At 39.1% G+C, this 17,949-nt stretch overlaps 1 protein-coding gene and 1 long non-coding RNA gene across 2 annotated transcripts; both read right to left on the reverse strand.

Moving 5' to 3' along the window:
* Positions 1-1,586: 1,586 nt before the first annotated feature.
* On the reverse strand, positions 1,587-3,399 carry LOC140998472 (uncharacterized). The gene is made up of 4 exons (XR_012179433.1): positions 3,348-3,399; positions 3,220-3,246; positions 2,711-2,733; positions 1,587-1,919 (listed from the first exon to the last, which is right to left on the reverse strand). It is a non-coding gene; the product is annotated as an uncharacterized lncRNA (long non-coding RNA).
* A 6,478-nt stretch (positions 3,400-9,877) lies between these two features.
* On the reverse strand, positions 9,878-17,698 carry pa2g4a (proliferation-associated 2G4, a). The gene is made up of 13 exons (XM_073468416.1): positions 17,505-17,698; positions 15,968-16,096; positions 15,616-15,721; positions 14,663-14,732; positions 14,471-14,563; positions 14,159-14,222; positions 13,860-13,938; positions 12,914-12,992; positions 12,651-12,784; positions 11,778-11,872; positions 11,552-11,679; positions 11,395-11,448; positions 9,878-11,255 (listed from the first exon to the last, which is right to left on the reverse strand). The coding sequence occupies exons 1-13, from the start codon at positions 17,584-17,586 to the stop codon at positions 11,193-11,195; spliced, it is 1,176 nt and encodes a 391-aa protein (XP_073324517.1). The 5' UTR covers positions 17,587-17,698; the 3' UTR covers positions 9,878-11,192.
* Between the last annotated feature and the right edge of the window lie 251 nt (positions 17,699-17,949).

Here is a 17,949-nt window from a genome sequence, read left to right on the forward strand (position 1 = left end):
CTGAGCATGTTAAGTATAAGTTGTATGACAAAGTCACTGACACACCTGTTGGATTGTGGATCCTTGTGCTTTAAATTATTATTACTGTCAATAAAACTGCACCTTATGTTCCACTTACCTTTACTCCTCAATACCTCGGCATTTTATTTTATTTACCTCAGTATTTTGTTTTATAACTACTTAAGCATTTTACTGTATATAGTACTTTATTGTTTATTATTGTTTCTGTATTTGCCCTTGTATTTTGATTGATTTGTACTTGAATGTACCCGCTGCTATGATAACCTAATTTCCCCTCAGGGATTAATAAAGCTACCTATCTATCTATCTATCTATCTATCTATCTATCATAAGGTAATCAAAGGTGGAAAATATCTAAGTACATTTACTTACGTAAATACACAGATTCTCCTTTTCCAAAAACTTGGTGCATATCGATGCATCAGTATTAACAATCTAATAATATATTACAACATAGCAGTCAAATGGACCGTTTTATTGTGAAAGCAGTATGTTTACTTGGCAAATACATTTTTCTAATATAATTTTGTATGTAGTTAAACTCATGGGATTGTGAATGCAGGGCTTTTTTTTCATAAATGTATTGGTACCACTTCTTTATAAGACATACTGTCAGTAACAGCTGCATGCTGTTGGTGTCCACCAGTGCTGGTGCTAAAATAGAATATGTCCCAATTTACTCAGACAAGGTTAAAGCAGTAGTTTGGATTTGGTTTGGACTCCATAAGTTGACAGATACTATTGATTGAAATTAAGCAATGTAAACTGGAATTGACAAATGATGGTCAAGTTTAAGAAAACCTTCTGCTTCTACAACCAAAATTGAACGAGGAAGTCCTTGTTTGAGCTTGAATGTGCTCGCTTTTGTCTCTTAGCAATTGTGCATCTCTGGTGAGCAGCGATGAGAGATTGTGGCCTTAAAACACATTTATGTTGGGAGTCAATGCTGATCTTTTCTCCACACAGACTTGAGGCTTTGCTACTCTTTGAGGAATATGCTTAAACACCATCTTTGTGCCAGTGCACAAGATGAACCTGCTGTCAAAATGTAGGGAAGGCTGAAGTTGCTCTTCATCCTGAACAGCTTGTTAGGACTTGAGGTTATCCTGAGCAGATTTTACAGTATGTGCTTGTGACCTGCAATATCACATTAAATGTTTGTCTCAGGTAAATAGTTTAACAATGTGCTGTCTAATTATGTGGTGCTGCCATCAGACACCTGAGTGATGAACTTCAGTCTTTCCCCTGGATGGTCATTTGAAAAGGAAAACAAGCTGTTTTGTCTCACTTTAAATTTTTTCATATACTTAGTGAATAGTGAGGATATCTTCCCTTTAGATCTAGTCTGATTTTAGAAGCAGGGGTCATAAATATTTGGCTGCAAATACACTTAGTGCAGAGTAATTTTATGCATCCATTTTATAGAGTTCATATTTGGTTCTTACTCCTGTGCAGACTGAGATAGAGATATACAAAATTAATTCAGACAAGCAAATGTATAAACACCCACAGATTAATACTGCGTAATAAGTTGAAAAATGTAATGAAGAGGCTCAAACTTGTGGTAAACTTTAACAGTGTTCATTTATTGTTCAATACACCATGTGACAGTTGTTGTGAACGTATGTAATATGGTCCATGAACGAAGCAGCTGTAGCTCTGATGTTGAGAGATCTGTCCAGCGTTGTTGCCATCATCCAATGAGACAATTACAGTTGGATCCATGAGATGTGCAGTCATCTGAACTCAGGTTTTGAGGCCTTTATCGCACCGATTGAGGCTCCACAATCCACTTCAGCCACCTGCAGTCATCTGGAGAAGCGCCGACGGGATCACAGCTGGCGTGGATGAGGGCTTACTTTGACCTCTGCCTCATCTTTCTCCTTTTACGCTTCAGCCTGTTCAAAAAAGAAAAAAAAAAAAGTTAGGAAAACAGGAGTTTTCTGCTCAATGTCCATTTATTAGGAAGCGATGACTGAACCCTGAAATCATTCACTTAGTCGCTTGTTTCACATGTATAGTTTTGCCTAGAGAGCACTCAACCTGCCTTTTCACTCACAGTTCAAGACTATCGTCACATTTGACCTCCCAACTTGTCACCTTTAAATGTTACTAGTATTTGGAGTTAGGACATTAGTTTGTCGTTATGCAGTCAAGCTGCGAGAACACACCCAAAGCAACTGTAGTTTTGACAGTTGCCTCAAAAGTGACCGTTTCATTTCACAGCCATGTTGGGAAAGAGTGAAGTGGTTTTCAAAATCATTCCATTCATAATACTGTAACTGGTGTTCACAAGATACTATTCAAATATTTGGCACATGGTACATTAAGATGCAAAGGCCACATGCATATTTGAGAAATAGGGTCCAGTCCTGCCTACAGAACTAAAATTAACCAATTAAAAAAAACAAATTCCAAACTCTTAAAAATGGCATCAAAATCAAACACCACTAGACTGCAGACACATGTTTAATGTACATAATGCTGCTGATACCGGCTATAAAAACATGAAAGCAATGTTTCAGTAAGAAACTGCTCTTATTGGTTGTGGCAGAAATTCCAACATGCAGAAAGATAATGTGTGATCAACCATGTTGCTGTACACACTTTTTGACCATGTATCAAAATCCTCAGATAGTATCTGACCGCTAGTAATTTGTACAGAGTAAAGTGGATTATTGTTGCTTACCTGCGCATACGCTTCTTCCTCCACTAGAAAACAAGAGAGAGAGTTATGAATATACAGTGACTGCAGTTCAGTATGCCATGTGTGCCCTCCCATTTATTGACCAAGTGACAGACCACATGCATATTATGGAGCAGAAATACTACTAGGAATTCACATTTAAAGCTACACTGGCATTGAAAACATCAGTTATGTTGGTAACTACCAGAAGTGGGCTTTCTACCAAATAAGCCCATCTACCTTAGTTAGCTGGTTTCCCATTGCTAACATTAGCATGCACCAAAGCGGGCCTTATGCACCACTAGCATTTATACTACTCGCACACCTGGTTTTGTTCATTTTGAATTTGCATTGTTAAAATGACTTGATAAACAGAAGACAGAAAAACATTTTACACCAACACGCATGTGAAACAGCACAGGAGGCGTTGTTCAGATGTTAGCTAGCAGCATTGACCAGAACAGGAAGAGGATGTAAAACACTGAAATACTGACACTGGCTGATTAACTTACCTTGGCTCTCATCGTGTGGGGAAGAGTCTGTGAAAAAGGAAACAAATAAAATTATTAGTGACTGCGGATGATTTGTAAATCTTAAAGATTAGTTTGGATTCAGTTAGCAGAGAAGCGATGTTGCATACCCCAAAGCGAGAAGAGCAACGAAAGAGGATGTGACGAAGAAAGAGGGCGCTACTTATACCCGCGGTTGCGTCATTTTTAAGCGCCAACTGCGTTTGCTTAACTCACTGGGAATTGTAGTCTAAATGGTCAAATCTGTCTCAGTTTAATGTGATATCCACTTTTCCAACACGATATAACCTTCTAAGACTGAGCCCAGGTTTAAGGACCTTTAACAAAAGCTCTTGCATTATCCTGGAAATAAGTAGACTTGATGTTTTGCTCATAAAGGCGGGATTTTTCACCTTACATGTACATAACTGAATTAAGTGACGTTGTTAGGAAGAAATTGTGTAAGCTAACGAGTAGACGCTGGCTGGCTGAACAAACCCAAACCCAGTTATCATTCAGGGTTTTTTGCAGTACCTTATAATGGAGGCAGGCCATCAATGGTTAGATGCTCAGGGCAAAAATGAGCTTTTTTCGTTGGCATTGCTTTTTTTCCCGTTTCAGAATATGCACCTTGTAAGCAAATATGAGTTGATATAATGTCGGTCTGACACAAACAGATTGGGATCTTGGGGATTTGGAGGCCACCTCTGCCAACACCATGAAAACGTGATACACCTTGAATGAATATGAATATAAACATGACTGTAACTTGACTTGGAAAAAGCATTTTTCTTTATCATCGTGTGTGCTTTTACAAAGCAAAGTATTAAAGTATACATTTAAGATTAAAACCAGAAAAATTGGATAAAATAATATCTAGGAGAATTTAAATAACCCTAGTTGGATAAAAGCCAGTTTAGAAAGGTATGGTTTTAGCTGACATTTAAAACAAAATACAGAGTAAAAATAAAAATAAAATAAAATAAAAATACTACGGATTTTGAAAGGTAATTTATTCCACAGTTTAGGTGCTATGATCACTCTAGTTTCTTTTTATGCAGCAAATACTGTACATTGAAAAAGAGTTAACAATTGTTTTATCTTCATCTACAAACTAAATTGTGCATCAGACAACAGCAATTCTCTAATTGTAGAAAAAAATAATGAACACTGCATTGTTTTTTACGGAAACACTAAAGGGCCATGCATTCATACATTTTATTTCCTCCGTTTTCCCGTGATAACGAGTTAATTTCATTTGTTTTCTCGAGATCTCGAGTTATTATCTCGAAATAACAACTGCCATTTTCCCGAGATAACGGGATAATGATATAATTAATTTGAGATCTGGCTGAAATAGCATTATGCCTTGCTATTACAGATAATATACACATTAGTGTGCGTAATCTAAAAAGACGGTTAGCAAGGCTTCAGCTATGTCAGAGGCGCAATCTAAGTGAGCCTGATGTCGTCGTTAACTACATAGCTGACCAGCTACGAGGTCCCGGGCGTCTCTATAATCTCAGGCCTATCATATCACAGTCATTATCTCGAGATCTCGTATTAATTATATCGTTATCTCGGGAAAACAAAGTTTCGTTATCTCGAGATCTCAAGAAAATTATCCCGTTATCTCGGGAAAACGGCAGTTGTTATTTCGAGATAATAACTCGAGATCTCGAGAAAACAAATGAAATTAACTCGTTATCACGGGAAAACGGAGGAAATAAAATGTATGAATGCATGGCCCTTTAGGGCTTCCGTACAACTGTGTATTGGTTTAGGATCTTCAACATGGACAGCAACAGAAAGAAGGTCATGTTCAAGTGGCGACAAACTGAAGTCACCTCACCTGTACATCTTCAGGGGAGAGATGCTGGCTCACGCTTCTAAAATATTGTCTTGCAGATAATTTTCCTATAGGTTAGGATGTATAACACTGTGACTGAGGAGTGTATGCTTTTGTTTTTCCTATTTTATAATTCTCTGCCTCTTTTGTTATTCTGTCATCTGCTAAATTCATACTCCTGCTACTGTATTTCAAAGTCTTTAATTGTCTATTTGTGTAATAAATAAATAGGATAAGATATATTTCTTACTGAAAGGTGCTGTGGATCGCATTATTTTAGTTATTTGTTCAGTCTATATGTACTAGTTAATAATAAACATGAAGTCACAAAACAAAAATCATGAAATTGAGACCTCATTTCTCACACTACAATTATATTAATGGAAGACTACAATATTATAAGAAAAATATTGACGCCCAACAGCATCTGTTATGACCACATACGCAGATACTATTACAATTGTACAGTTGTATGCATGCATTGTATTTAATGAATGGAACCGCTGATTTATGATTTAGGAATGAACATTTAGTGCTGTCAAGCACAATAAGTTGCATTTAACTTCCAACACTCAGATAATTATTAGATATACACTATAGTTTGACATGCAAGGATCTTCTCATGTTTTTTTTTTAACCTCCTTTTTGAATTTCTTTTTTTTTTTATCTTTATCATATGGACTAAAATGTCTGATATAAAGCAAATTGATTACATTTGACAACATATAACTGAGCAGCATTCAACATTTTTAAACCGATGTCATTACTTGTAATTATGTCAATGCGGATAAACTGTTTCATCTGGAATACATCAAGCTCAGCACACGCTGAATAACTTGACATAATTAACACTTGTACAAACCCAGACTGTATAAGCTTACAGACAAACACAAAGTCACATGTCAAATTGTGAAATTATAACCAGCCCCAGTTTAGCACAGCAGGGCTACTGTTGCCAAATGGTTGCTAAGCGACAAAGTAACACAACCCATCTCTGTGTGCGAGAGTGGCGGCGAGCCTGGTGCACTAAATTTCTGGAACATGCAGGCAGGGGAGAAGAAAAAAACATGGGACGCGAGTCGTTTCAGGCCAGAGCAGTAAGTACTGTCAGGAGCTTTCTGTGTGTCTCACGCATGCACAGTATTTGTTTTGCAGCTGGGATCCAGTGCGTGCTTGATGTGGAAGAGATGTTACTAGCTAATATTCATGATCCTTCAATTTTCTTCACCAGCATGACATTTTGGTCCAGGAGTGACCCAGTCACGTTTCCACATCTCCAGACAGACCACTGGAGCAAAATGAAAACAATGGTGAAATGAAATCAAACAAAACCTTCTCCTGCTGACAAAAATGATATACAAACTAATGTGGCTTTATTGATTAATAACAAAACATAAACTACTATTACTTTGCATTCTTGTGATACTAAACACAGTTAATCCCACCTAGGTTCCAGTTTATCTTGCATCACTTCCAGCTGCCTTGTTGAAGGACAGAGGTTTGTGGAAATAACCCTGTTTAACAGATAATAGGGTAAAGTTGGGTTTTGTGCATACGTTACAACGGAAATGTGTCTCTAATTTGCCTTTATTACATGCTCCAGTATATGCATCACATGAAGGAAGGTTACCTCCTCTGACTCGGGATCAAACTGCAGTTAATGATCCCTTCATGGTGCACAGTAGGTCCAACAACAACAACAGGAGTTTTTTAACATATCTTCATTTATTTCTTTCCTATATATTTTACTAACATGCTTTTCTTTAGGCGTACATCAACACACACCAAAAAGCTCACCTCAAAACATGCTCCAGTACAGGAATGTGTTCAATGACCGTGCCAGGAGAGGTTTCTGCTACTGGCTCCTTGAAAAGAAAGGCCCCACATGTAAGTTGTGATTAATGCTCTGACTGCAGCAAAATGTCACCTACACAATAAGTATCAGCTTGGTGTAACATTCACACTCACATGTGGCTGAAAGGAGAGAGATCCATATTCTGAATGTCTTTCATTACTGCTCAGCCTTTAAAGTTTTCAATACAACCCCACCGATACTCCATCCTGATACTGATACTGACATAACTGAGTAAAACATTCTCATATTAATATATATATATTGGCCCATATACTCACGTTTTTTCCACTCATCCCTCAAATGTGATTATAAAAACACTTGTGGGGGCTGGATAGTTTACACTTTAACAATAAACTTTGCCTTTTTTAAAATGACAACTTCACTGGCAAAGCAATCATTATTAATCACCTCAAGCATCCTTTTCTGCATTATTACTTATAAATATTTTTATATATATACATATATATATATATGTGTGTGTGTGTGTGTGTGTGTGTGTGTGCTGATACTGAAGATCTGTAATAAGCTAATATTGCCTGCCACCTGAGACATTGGTCAGGCTCTAGTTTTCAAGCTTACATTCAAAGCTCAAGTCCCTCCCTGCTCTGTCCTACTGACCGACTTTGGTACATTGTTGTGGGCAGCAGCTCAAACCTCCTGGCCTGTATGCGTATGGTTTTATCTTGGTATATGATAACGTGGATTGAGTGATTGGGGTCAGGATCAAAATCTGCTCAACCTGTTTATCTGAACAGATGATCAACATCTTCTGTAGTTCATAAAATGAGTGCAAACACAACTTAATGTCTATCACAAGCAGCATTTTTAAAGACAACAACTGTATGTGTCTATTAGACTAATCAATGTCACTTCACATTATGATTGGTTTGCACAATGGTCAGCAGACTGATGCATTTTTGTTCCCTCCTTACAGGTAAAGGATACAGCTTTGGTGCCTACAAGACCTCTCTGGGATTACCAAAAGTCTAGAAAGGATTCCCCCGCCTCTGAAAGCATTTGATTTCATGCAGAGTATTTCTATGTTACCTGAGTGTGTCAACACACTGAGGCTGTCAAGAATGATTTCTGCTGCTCAGTGTAAATGTTGTTAAAGTATTAAACCTGGAACTAAAATAAAATGTGGTGAACTCAATAATATGCTTAAGATAATGAGTAAAATAACTTATCTACTGTCATCCCTCGTATTGGACTTGAGTGTCTTCATCCCACTAGATAAGTTATTCAGTGTACTCATCTTCAATAAAAACACACAAACTCGTGGAGTCTGTGCGGTAGCTTGTCAGAGTTCACTCCAGCTTGGCTCCCACACTGCTTCAGCCCGGTGTGTTGGTCTCTTGCAGGGAACCATCAATATTGGTCACACACGGACACACTGATGGAAACCAGCCGCCACACTGAGCCAGAATTCGGCGTGGGTCACCTCACCTTCGTGGCTCCAGCTCGCTACACAAGGACACAGAACTCCAGGGCTACTTAAAGGCCTCCAGCGGACACCTCGTCTCACTGATGGTGCCAAATTGTTGTGATTATTTTGATAAATATTATGCCTGACACACTCTCCCAACAAAAACTCACTCGCCAGGCAGTTTTCACATTTGAAATGTCTTTACTTTTCAAATGATTGGCCTCCATTTGGCCGAGATGTAGCCTTGAAAGAATCGTCACAACCAATCCGGTGAATGCGCATCTTTTAAATTCAAAGTTTCATGTCGTTGAGTCTTAAGCTCTGAATCTTCTTGACTTTGTTTATTTTCTCAAAAACACAACATGCCGTGATGATGATGTTTATTCATATTAATATGAATATTATCAGCCTATGAATCAGTAATGTTGTGATCGGTGAGGCGGACTTTAAGCTAAATGAAAGTCATTGAAACACTTTATCTGTTTTATGTGCGCAGGTACAGACATTTACAGCCGTGTGCGTTAGACTTTGGTGCCCCCTAGTGATAGCATCAAGAACACAATGAAGATGTTCATACAGGTAAAGGATACAGCTGTGGTGCCTACAGGAGCTCTGTGGGATCAGCAAAAGTCTAAGAAACAGCGTTACAGCTAAGGATCCCCGCCTCTGAAGCATTTGATTTCATGCAGAGTATTTCTGTTACCTGAGTGTGTCAACACACTGAGGCTGTCAAGACAAACAATGTTCAGTACCTGAAGAGTGATTTTGTGGCTCAGTGTAAATGCTGATAATTTAAAGTATTAATCTTGTGACTAAAATGTGGTGAATTAAATAATATGCTGAAGATAATGAGTAAAATAAGTGATCTACCTACAGTATGCTAAATAAAAAGGCAAACTGTATGAAGGTTTGATATGGAGCTGTTACACTATCTGACCCTCCCTTCTGAGCAAGAAGGAATTGTTGTTTTTTCCACAGGGAATGATGAGCATTGTTTCAAGTTGATTTGTAGATTATAAGAACATTTGAACGTAATGAGTACACCTTGTTTTAATGACTGTTCAGCATTAGACACACAGCCTTACGTCTGTCCTGCTATTGAAGTGTAAATTGCGCATAGTTTGTGTAGTTACAGGCTTCCTTTGAGTCTGTTAATCATATTTGATGTGTTCCTACAGGAACCTTGTATGATCTAGTAATCAGTCCCACAGCCACCACACCACCAGTTACTCAAATCTCGTTGGATTATGAACTCGAACACTCTCACCTTAAGGTCCATTTAGATATACATTAGCTTATCTGGAGCTTTGTCCAAGATTTGCTCAGAATGTGCATGAGGATCATGTGACATGGTCAAAAGCTCCAGTACAGTTTCTAAATTGACCTTGAGAAGCCTTAACTCCTTCTTTAGCACCTTTGACTCCACCACAATATCTGAACTTTAAATCTCAAAGTTTGAGTGATGATATTGCATTGAAAACATTTCCAATAGTGAACTTGGATAAAAACCATCACAGAAAACAGACAGAAATGTATGAAAATGTTTTATTTCATTGGATGTAAAGTTTCATTGCCCACTGATGGAGCTACAAAGCAGGATTCCTCTTTTCTCAACACTGTCCCAGACCTCCAGATGAAACTCCTTACTGGTCCAACTACAGTGAAGAAGCCCATAAAACCTTCTCAAAGTTTTACCAGCTTCAGTTTTCATGCTTCACAAGACTAATGACATAGTAAAGCAAGTTACAGGTGTCGCTAATAGAAAAGTTTTCAAAATTGGAACATGTGTAGATTACGTTCTTTTCATAAAATTCAAAGGGAATGGCAGTAAATGTGGCAGTATTGTTCCCTAAGGTCAAGCTGATCGCAACTGTGGTTTTTATGAGTGTGATGTATCTTCTGCTCAGGTTATTGCTTTAAAAAAAATCTAGTGTGGTTGTGTCATTGTAGCCAAAAATGTGGTCAGATCTTGATGATCGAAGCGTAAACCTTCACTACGTCAACTCTGGTGCAAATACCATCCATTGCATTACAATTCCTGGCGTTTACCATCAATTGTGTTACATTTATTAGTCGGTCATTTTAATGAGCGCCACGAATTTGTAATTTAACCCTTTACCGCATGAAGTGAGAAATTAATGTTTTTAATGAAATGTTCTTAAAGGTCTCAGTTGTTTGATAATGCACTGGAGGATTTAACTGCTCGTCCCTGCTGATTCTCTCACACACACAGAAGTGCCTGTAAACGTTACAATAAAATATCTGGATATTTCTCTTAACAATTAATTTGCAGACATATAAACAAGTTTAGATAACTTTGTTGGCTAAAGGAAACGTGACAATTCAGTCGAACCATCTCAAGGTATACTGAGATCAAAAATATGATCCAGGTTTCTCTTGGTATCATCCCGTGATCTTTCATCTGCAGCTGCATGTCAAAAATATAGCCTGATCCACTTACATGATACCACTGCAAGCTTCCGTTGTAATTAAATAACATTAGGTTGCGAATAATAACTGAATTCTCAAACTAAAAAAAACAAAAACGGCACCATTTAGGCAACAAGTCTTTTCAAATGTTCTTTGTTTCCTCCTCAAGTTAGGGAAGAAAAAGCAACACTCATTCCATGGAACATTAAATTAATGCAGTAAAGGGTTAAAGCATCCTTGTTGGATCATTAAATATTCATTTAATTCCAAAGTTCTTATCAATTCATCAGTTTAATCTGTGAAATCAGCTCTTATTAGGTGTTTAATGGGCAGAGAGTTTGGGGGAATTCGTCATGTTTTCTCTTGCGTCTCTTTGGGGTCTTGCATGTGTGAAAAGGCAGTATTTATTTATTTATTTATTCTGCGGCTTCTGTTTCCTCAGTTGGCTGACCAGTGGCATTTTCTGCTGTCTTTGAGGCCTGTAAGATGTGAAAAGGAGAAGTACATAAGGATTACCAAATATGTCTTCTCTGTGACATAAAAGACAGGGAGGTGAGTGGTAAGAGCGTGACAGGTCAAAATCTAGTATCATTGATATACACACACACAATAATTTACCTTCTTTTTCTTTTTCTTCTGTGTTTTACGGCTTGCAGAGCTCTGTAGTAAAGTCTGGGGAAGAGAAGAAGAGTTTCAGTGCAAAGTGATTAAGGTATTTGATACAGCCACTTTCTCTATGATGAATGGGCTCTATACAAGTAAAGTGAATCTTCACCTTTAGCTCTGGATCCTGAACTTCATGCTCTGACTTGTAGAGTTCTGGATCAAAAGGTCCGTTGGTGATTCTGTGAGGCCCGTTGGCCATCAGCAGCACTGTGAACTTAAACTGAGCTACAAACTCTCCTGAGAAGAAAAAGACAGAAAGGAGGGTGGCGGTAAATGAACAAGTAAAAGTGGTTAAAAAGACAAAAACATTACAAAAGGGAGAGCTAAACACTCACCCTCTTTCTCATGCAGCACACTGAAGGGCTGTAGCAATTCATGCTTGGCACACTCCACCACACCGAGACGGGCTTTGGCCTCATCCTCGAACGCCCTGTTGACAGAGATGGATGGTGGTATGAAGTAAATGCTTCGGCCAAAGTATATTTATACTAAACCTGCTGTCAATCAATTTTAACTGTCAGCATGTGCCTGATTATGTGTTTTAATGGCTACATGTGTAGGGGTGTCATGATTTCGATTCTACGTCAAAATTTTTATTGAAATAAGCCATCAATTCCGATCACTGAAATCAGAAGCAGGATTCTCCGAGTATTTTTTTACCCTCCACCTACTACTTGTGCGCATCTGAGGAAAGAAAATAAAAAGCAACAATTCAAAGGGGGCACAGCTATCTTATTGGTAACCTGCAGCTGCACTTCCAGACACATATCCTGTGTGCATGAAGACAATCAAATGACTGGTATCGGACAGCGTCAGGAGATGTTTGGTTTATTTTTTTTATTTGTTTGGGAAGAGTTTACTTGAGACAGATTTGGGAGACCAAACTTTGTAACAAACTGAATTTCTATGTTTTGTTGTGTTTTGTTGAATCCCTAAAGGGTGGTGTGTTTTGTTGAATTTATTTTTGGTAAATATTATGTGAACTCGCCTAAACCTTACCTGAAGAAAACACCAGGATGAGGTCAAGCTGTTGTTGTAAAATATACCTCTCTTTTTAAATAAGAAATGTAAAATGTTGTTAGGGCAAAGAAACGATGATCTATTGATGTTTACAAATCCAGCGATATTCCATCGATGGCCGTCATTGCTGAACATAAAAATTCTTAAAATCCTGTCGTGACACCCCTTGTAATGCGTGGTGTTCATACCTAAGAGTAAAGGGCATGGCATCAAAGCGTCGTTCCACCTCGCTGAAGAACGTACGGGAAGTTTTCATCTTCAAGCCGTACTGCTTACTGGGGTCCCTCTTGTAAATGGTGGTCCTCAGACCTCCATCTCTGGCCTAATTGGAAATATCAGAGGGCAAAACCAAGTAAAATCAATCAATCCAAGTGTTTATTATCTACAGCTGAAGCACACAGTCAGCAGCTATGGGTAATGAAGAAAAGATGAGACAAGACAGGACACTGACCTTCCCTTCACCGGTGCTAACCAGGACGTCTACAGCATAGACTTCATGTACCTCGAACTCTGCCTTCTCATGGTCCTTCCTGTAAATGAATGTCAGCAGTTAGTGAAAAAGATGAGCGACACATTTTGAACTCAGTTCATTATAAAAAGTCAATAAAGCCACTCCAGAGAGTTGCAGCACATCAGTTCATCGGGGTAATCCACAGATCTAACTGTAAATAGTTTTAAGATCTCAAGTATTCCACTTAAGACAATTTACTGTTTTTCCAAATATTATTGTGGTTGTTGGGTTTCAGCACCACAGACGTAATTGAGACTGTAGCAACAGTTCAAGGCAGAGATCTGAAAAAATAACCACATCAAACTGAAACTTACTGTCTGGCCTATGCATAATATGCATCCTTGTGATTTTGGTGACCGATCCTTAACGTGGTCAAGTCTGCAGCCATCATGGTTAAAAGGAATTTAAAAAAACATAGTACTGTGTCCTGCTCAACACAGCTATGATAAACTACTGGGAGATTTTTCATGCATTTGTGCTTTCTACACACAGCCTGGCTGTTTAAGTATGAGTTGACAACTGGTATTTTATCCACAGTAACCAACTCTGACATTCCAGCAACTTCTTACTTCTGTTCAAAACAATGCCGGGTCAAATCGCCTAATTTTTTGGACAGATGTTTAAATTGAAAGAAAATTACAGGGAAATGACACCGTCAATATTTCTATGGAAAAAATACAATGTAGTGCATTGAAACAAACAGACAAACACCGTTGTGCAATATTTTAAAATAACAACAAATAACAAAATCCCATACATGCTAGCATTCTCAACCATTTACTGTGTATATATGGACACAAAATTAGAGAGACTCCAGTTTAACGGAAGTCTTTGTGAAACACCCACAGAAGGCTTTAGTTTTTCTTCCCTTCCTCCCTAAATGTACCTTTGCTGGTCTGTCGGGTTCTGAATGATGGTCTTCTCTCCATCTATGACATGCTGCTTTAGCTGATGAGACAGCATACCTTTGAACACAGAGACAGGCGTATTAATAATAGTAAAGGGGACCACTTACATGAAAACATTCACTTGCATGTTATGAATCATTAATAGACACTGTCTTCCTACTAAATTAAGAAATATGAAGATATTGAAAAAGGACATTTAAGGACATCCAAATGTGAACACTCATGGTTGCCCTGACACGGCACACTGAGAGGCACAACCTTTCATTTAGACACTCACCTTCGATTGGTGAGCATTTGAACGACTGAGCAATCTTGTTCCAGGCTTCTGTCACTTGAGTGTTCTGAGAGACAAAGTGAAAACGCCTTACTTTTACAAGCAAAATGCAGTTTCGCATTAACTAACTCATAAAGAAAATAAAGAAAAAACATGAACAGCTGAAATGCAATCTAAATACAGTTTTTTATGTTTTTACATGCTGGTTGTAGAGCAGAGGGACGAGAAGCACAGACTATTGGAGGATGTCCAGTGAATTATCGAAGAGATTATTATGATTGACATGAAGAAGCCTGAGAAAGTTGTTACACATACCTGATTACCAGGTTTAACAAGGCGAAGAGCTGCTTCTGCACACAGATGAGCCGCTTTGATGACATCAGCTTTCCGGCCTGTGATGGGGTTCTCCTGCAGAAACAAGACACAGTGAGAAGAGGACTTACAAGTGTGCCTGTGTGAGAGGACACAAAACTGGGACTAAAGTAGTGTTTGAAGAAATGCCCTCACCTTACTGGCTCCAACCGCAAAGCTGTGAGCAACATTGGCAATGAAGCCGTCAACATGAACCCCTAGATCTCTACACAAAACAAGAGGAAAAGAAGAGATGAGACTATGAAATAACAATGAAACAAATTAAACTAATCACGGGTCAAATTTATTGCAAGTTTAACTGCTTCCTGTCAAGATTACTAATGTTGAAACAGGAACCTATCAATCAAATCAAGTTAGGAAGGACAAAATGTCAACTATGCTCCACTTTGGAAGATGAGACGAACAAAGACTAAACAATAATCAATAAGGTCAGACAAAAATAAAAACAATTTAATCTGTTATGGCGATTAAATGGAAGACATAGTCCAAGGTGAATTTCTTTTGGCTGTACATCAGCTGGAATACAGTGAAGGACTTATTGTGAATTCTAGGGAGCAGCACTTCAGACTGTTAATAAATCGAACAGACATGCATAGCCAGAAGGTTTGGCTGGGAGTGTGTGAAAACTGGGAAACATACAAACCTTGTGCATGTGCAACCACATCACCATGAGCAAAAACAAACATTGCAGTTCCACACAAAGCACAAAACATTACAGAGGACGAAGACACACGTGGCAACACAACAACTAAGATGAGCTGTCTCTTTCAAAGTACATTACATTAACAAAAATGTGATCAATTGGATTTAGTTGACGGATGACCACCAGAGCTTAAATCCAACGTATCACTTTGAAAATAGCAAAACCCCCTGTTCAAAAAATGTCCAACCTTACTTGTCGTTTGCCACACAGGACAGACATGAAGACGAAACCTCACTGATGAAGCAGACAGTCAACAGCAAAGAGAAAACCCTCACATACAAGCCAAGATATCACATGGAAAGAAGGGAGGACAACACACTGGGAGACTCAAGACACACACGAGGGGAGAACAGAGGGTGACATTATTGCAGAGCGTGGTGCCTACATTTTGACCAGATCCCCATCTTTAAGTGTGTAGTCAGGGTCACTCTTCAGGGGAGAGAAGTGGCAAACACAGTTATTGACTGAGACGCTGGTGGGAAAGGCAATGCCTAGAAGAGGGAAAAGAGAACCACCAAGTCTTCATTTGGAAATCATCGACAATTTTAGCAAGAACACTACACTCTCAAACTCTGCCACTGTAATACTCGTTTAAACATCCCTGCTGCTATTAAAGCTAATCATGGTTGTGTGGACTCAAACACACTACCAATATGACGGCATCTGCGCTCTTCTTGATGAATCCACCACAGTTCACCTGAACAGCAAGAGCCTAACTAGCATCATCTTTGCCTCACCTTTCTTCATCTCCTTTTCCTTCTTGAAGACCTTTCCAGTCTCAGCCATGATGTAGGCATCCCCCGTCTCGCAGAGGCTCAGCACCGACACACCGGGCTTGGCAGTTTCCACGACCAGACGCAGCGCCTCTGGAGGAGACAAACAGCCAAGCAGAAGAGGCACAAGTTGGAGCAGGTAGACGCATCTATGTAGTATTGATACAGTTGATACAATGTCATTTAGGCGCACAAGCACATAGTTTAGGTGCACCCAACAACTTAACAAATTATGTGAATTGTTGTTAACAGGTATAAAATGTGCAGAAAGACTTTTTTCTCCATTTAAATCACAGCAGACGCACCAAGAAATTTTAGCAACAAATAGTTTTATACAGTTTTTTGGCCTGCTGGACATCAGGCGCAACCAATGAAAATGTTTCAACACACTTGACAGATTTTTGGGCGCAGGTGCGGCTTGGAGCCGTGTGACACTATGATACGAGATATTAAAACAATGCATTAGACTTATTTGACTGTTAAAATTGAGTAAAATGAACACTGGATGCACAAACATGAGCAGTGACATTTATCAGGAGGGACCAGGCCCTAGTTTTAATATCATTTGCAAAGTACAGTTAGATTTTAAATATGGTTGGGTGATATGATGCTGTATGAGAGTTTATACAGTGGAAATGCCTTCTTTAACATATCAGGAGATCATTTTACAAATCAAGAGATTTACAATATAAGATGATTTTGGTACTAATATTATGATATAAGCTGATTTTACAAGTATTTAACTTGCTGGATTTGCCTAAAACACATATCATGGTCTGTTTTTTTATTTAATTTAATTTTTTTTTATCTCTATAGTTCCTAAATTTGTCTTTAACACGTACTTTATTTTTCTATCAAACTACTTTATTTTATCATACAGATATTGTGGCAAAAAGTAGAGAAAAAATTAATTTCCAACAGATCATCTGTCATATACAGTTCAATCTTTCCGTATGACAAATAACCCAGGAATGAGTGACATGCAAGCTGTGGTCATCATATTATTCCTGGAGCAGACATATCATGTTACATGTCAATTAAAAATATAACTTAAAATCAAAAGTTGAGGATAAACTAACACAAACTCGGCGATACGAGTCAGAGAATCGTGAACATGTAAGTACCGTTAAAGTGGCTTCCTATCTGTGGCTGTCTGCTTATCTCTCAGCTGTAAACGTTTGCTTAGCGTGTTTAGCTGGCCGACTGTGCAGGCAGCAGGCTGAGCTGTGTTAGCTGCTCAGTTAGCATCTCATGTTAGTTATACGGACCTCGGTGAAGGCTAGCGTCAACGCTATGGGCATCAGTGACAGAGGAGCTAGCATTAGCTTAAACTGGACCAGCTGCACCTGCTAGCTTGCTAGCCACTTAGGATAGCATATGTATGCCTCGCATGTAAACCACATGGCAGCTGCTGCTGTGGGGAAAACTGGCTGCACGACAGGCCGAGACCAGCGGGTCGTCCCATCCCCTCCACAGCGGCCACTCGCTTAGATGTACTCACGGTTAGCGATGTCACCACCCATCTTGTACTTGGTGACAACCAGATCCTCGGCTATGGTCTGCTCCTGCTCATCGTCCGACATCTTGGCAGTGGAGTTTCGGTCGCTAGTCGGCCCTGCTGCAGCGACAGTTCCCCGCGGCTCGGCTCGGCTCGGCTCTGCTCTGACCGTTTCTGCTAACGCCGGCCTCCTGCCGCTCCCCCAAGCCCCTCCCACTCCACCGTGACGCTAATGACGTCACAGAGACCCCAACCCCGCCAAAATGCAGCCAGTGCAACAAACATGTTGAGTGGATGTTTGACAGTTTCCATTTTGTGCTAAAGGACAGGCTCACATTGTTTCACAAGTTTGTCTAAAATCAACAGCCCATGTGAACACTTTCACACATTATCTCCATTATAGTGGTCATTAAAGGAACAGTCTCCCCAAAAAGGAAAGTTCAGTCAT

This window comes from Pagrus major, chromosome 6, assembly GCF_040436345.1.
Source record: "Pagrus major chromosome 6, Pma_NU_1.0".
Taxonomy (NCBI): domain Eukaryota; kingdom Metazoa; phylum Chordata; class Actinopteri; order Spariformes; family Sparidae; genus Pagrus; species Pagrus major.